General features: G+C 30.4%; 1 protein-coding gene across 1 annotated transcript; it reads left to right on the top strand.

Annotated features, from left to right (window-relative positions):
* Window positions 1–419: 419 nt before the first annotated feature.
* On the top strand, window positions 420–1,455 carry LOC111716528 (uncharacterized). Its single transcript, XM_023492009.1, has 2 exons — window positions 420–530; window positions 595–1,455. The coding sequence occupies exon 2, from the start codon at window positions 692–694 to the stop codon at window positions 1,298–1,300; it is 609 nt and encodes a 202-aa protein (XP_023347777.1). The 5' UTR covers window positions 420–530; window positions 595–691; the 3' UTR covers window positions 1,301–1,455.
* The last annotated feature ends 2,303 nt before the right edge of the window (window positions 1,456–3,758 follow it).

The following is a 3,758-nucleotide window of genomic DNA, read 5'->3' as shown; positions in this document are numbered from 1 at the left end:
TTCACAAGTTCTCAATATTTCAAAAACAAATTAGAACTATATTATTTACATGTCATTGTGTATACGATATGAAAAAATTAAAAATTACAATATCTAAAAGAAAACATGGAATTTAAATAGCTAGAATAGACAATTGTAAATATGAATGATGTGATAATGTATGATGGTTTATATAAGAATGGTCTTTGCATATTTTTGAAAAAAATATGAAGTTAAATTAAAAGTTATAAAAAATATTCTCTATATGCTATAGGATATAGGCTAAAGAAGTTTTGAAGTTACACTAAAGGCACTTAAGCTAAGATCATGATTTAAAACCAAGTATGTTTAAATAAGGGAGTTAATATAACCATAAATAATATAAACCTGGTCAAGCTGGATAATCCAGTTAGTTTTGAATATTCATTTTGAATAATGCATAACTCTTCACTCTCTGACATCAACATTTTTTTAAAGGTATATTTCTCATATAACCTTGTGGCCTTAATATCTGAAGTTGGTGGTTGGATTGGAATTCTATTGGGTTACAGGTATGATTATAATATTGTTTAAACTTTAGTCTGCTTATCAAATTTGAATTAATTCATTGTTTAGCTTACTGAACTTTGGAAACTACGTTGAATGTTTTGTATATGGTTTTAACAGAAGACTCTCTAGATTATTATTTTTCTTGATTTTATTGGGTCTGGTCATGGTCATGGCACTTCAAGTCTATGTGTCCTTGCTTAAAGTGGATTCTAAACCCACAGGAACCTCAGTTGAATTCAAAGAATTAAACTCAGTCATCAACATGTCTTTGACAGCTTGTAAGATAGATTATGATATGCATGATATTGATGATCATATTCAGCCACTGATTTATGTGGGTTCCAAGAATAGGGATGAATTCATTGATGAATTTGTCAGTGAGGCTGGCAACTCTACAATCAGTTCATTCTACTGGTTTGATAATGAATTGATACACATTTGCAAAACTATTGATTTAAATGAATCAGAGGAGATCAAGATTATTCATTCCTATGGAATGGGCCGGGGAACAGATCCTAAAAATATGAAGCTGTATATTCATGAAACTGGATTATTTGGGTCAGGATATGAGATTAAGTTCCAGACGGAATGGTATGAAGGAAACATAGTTGTTCTTTTAGACCTAGAGCAGATTATAAATATACCTGATCCAAGTGTGTGCAATCAAGGATATCTGTTTGACCAATGCAAGCAGAGATTTATCTCAGAAGAGTTTAAAACAGGCACAAGTTGCTCTCTAAAGCTACCAAGGTATGGTAACATGAATGCATGAACAATGTACAAAGAAGATTATGTTTAACACCTTCTGGGTATCTTTTGATTTGCTTGGGTTAGCATATTTTCCATTACTAAACAGGGAGATAGTTTTCATCTGTAATATTTCAGCAATTCAGACTGTACAAAAACAGTACTAAAATGTGACAAGGAAGAAATTTTTCAGGATTGACAGAAAAATATCTCATTTATGCCTTCTAGAGAAATAGAGAATGCTATTTAAGCAGAGGGCAATCTTAACTGTTAACTGCATTCAACAAAAACTTCAAAATCTTTATTTCAAATGCTGATAATTTATGATTTCATATGAATCTCAATAATGCATAAATGGACTTTAGACATACTTAGTAGGAAAAAGGAGTTGAACTAGCTATACATAATGTAATTGCTTCTTTTTGCTATAATTGCTATCTTATAAAACAGCCATTTTGCTTCAAGTTTCTCTGGGCAGCACAAGTTAAATAGTTGAACCAACTGCAGGGTGTCCTACAAAACATGACTTGAAAGTTGTCTTTGATCTTGGAATTTATTATTCTTTAAACTGTTTTCATATGAAGATGCAGTAAGTAACATTTAATTTAAAATTCTAACAAGTGAACAAAGTGGGCACCAGGTAATATATACCAGCAAATATACTTGGAAGTACAACGGGTTAACTAAACTTTATCACCATTATTGAATATTTTGTCTTGATACTAAAAGTTGAACTGTTACCAGTGTTCCAGAATTTAACCTGTATGATTAAAATAAAGGTGACTATCACAAAATGGGCAGGTTTATTTGTTGGCTTTTATTAGTTTGTTGTATGAAAAAAGTGCTTTGAATTTTGATAAAAAAGGAATTAGACGTTGTCTAATAGATATTTTCTAAATCTGTATTTTTTTCAGCAAGAGAAGGAGGACAAATCCAAAACTCTAAACCTAACTGTGTTGTTGCCTAAAGTCATAAAAGTGACCCAAGCTGAGTACATCTACACTATCTGGGATTTTATAACCGAGTTTGGTGGATGGTTTGGGACATTGTTTGGTTACTGTGTAGTGGACCTTGCAGATGCTTTGGTAGCTATTATGGCAAGCTTAAAAAAGTTACTCTGTCGGAATGTAATATAAAGATATCTTATATGATGTATTTAAACTGAAGTTAACGTTCTGCATGTAAGAAAAAAATAAAAAATGCTTAAGCAAAACATATTTCTTAAAGCACCAAAAGTACTAGATCAGAAGCTTATCAGACCTTTTGCCCCTGCTGATGCCCCTTAACTTGGAGTTAGGTTGGCAGCTATTTTTCTTACTTTTCCTATCCCAAGTTATATTTATTCCACAAAAAAATTCATTTTCATCCCTACAATTTTATTTGTTTTAATGTTAATTTCATTTTTGATGATCTGTCTAATCCCAAAACTTTTTTTCTTTTCCAAAACCATGATCAAAATTACTAATCCCAATTGCTCTTTATTTACATTCTGGTTGGAGATTTCATTTCATTGCATTGTGGTTGTTAGCTTTATTTTACCTTCCACAAATTTCAATCTCCATCTCAAAAATTTTAGTTGAAATCCCAAAATGTTTAATTTTCCCATCAGAAAATATTCATTTTCTGTCTCAAAATTACAATGTTTTTTCTCTTAGCTTTTGTTATATGTCCCCCAACTTTAATTTCAGCCCCAGCTATCTTAATGCAATCCTTATAAGGTAAGGATCAGTATCAAAATTCATTACTTTTCCTTACAAATTAGACCAGAGTCGAAAACTAAAGAATGCGCGAAATTTAAGTTCGAGGTTAAAAGTTCTGTCAAATAATGAGTAGCTACTTATATATTAAACTTTCTCAATTTTAAGCTTGAATTTCCTGGGAAAAATCTGAACCAATCAGAGAAAAGGGTTTACGGAAATTAATTATGTAACTATCCGTAATCAGCTGTTTTTTCAATTTTAAATTATTTACGTGACGGAAAACAAAACAAATTTCCAGTTACAACTGTATTTTGGGTTTACGTGCAAACATAAATTAATCTAAAACGTGAAATTTATTAAATCAAGGTTTTTACTTTTAAATATATCGTAATTAGTTGAATGCGGTTTACTCAGCTGAATGATGATAGACAAATAGGGATTGCAGGATTTCAAGATTTTAACCCTGTGTTTAAAGTTTAACTTGACGATTTCGGCGAGTTAAATATTTAACCACAGGGTTAAATATTTAACCTCACTGTTAAAGTTCTGGTTTAAATTAAGTCAGAAGTGGCATTTAACCATGAACTTAAAATTTAAGTCAAAACTTTTGTTCTTTAGTTTTAGACTCTGAACTGAAAATTGTGAATTTTCTTATTACAATTTTGCTAATTTTCTGTCATTCTGTGATTCATTCTTTATAAAATCTTAGATTTCAATAGAAATAATTTTTTTTGGGCCATTTAAAATTAAGATTAAATTTTTTTTAAAGAAATTGAAAAAAAC

Source organism: Eurytemora carolleeae, unplaced genomic scaffold, assembly GCF_000591075.1.
Source record: "Eurytemora carolleeae unplaced genomic scaffold, Eaff_2.0 scaffold2102, whole genome shotgun sequence".
NCBI lineage: Eukaryota > Metazoa > Arthropoda > Copepoda > Calanoida > Temoridae > Eurytemora > Eurytemora carolleeae.
The sequence above is the reverse complement of the archived record's forward strand: the minus strand, read 5'-3'. Positions and strand labels throughout refer to the sequence as shown.

Excerpts from the sequence above, each read along its gene's own strand:
- LOC111716528 (XM_023492009.1), top strand. The coding sequence starts at position 692 with ATGGTCATGGCACTTCAAGTCTATGTGTCCTTGCTTAAAGTGGATTCT.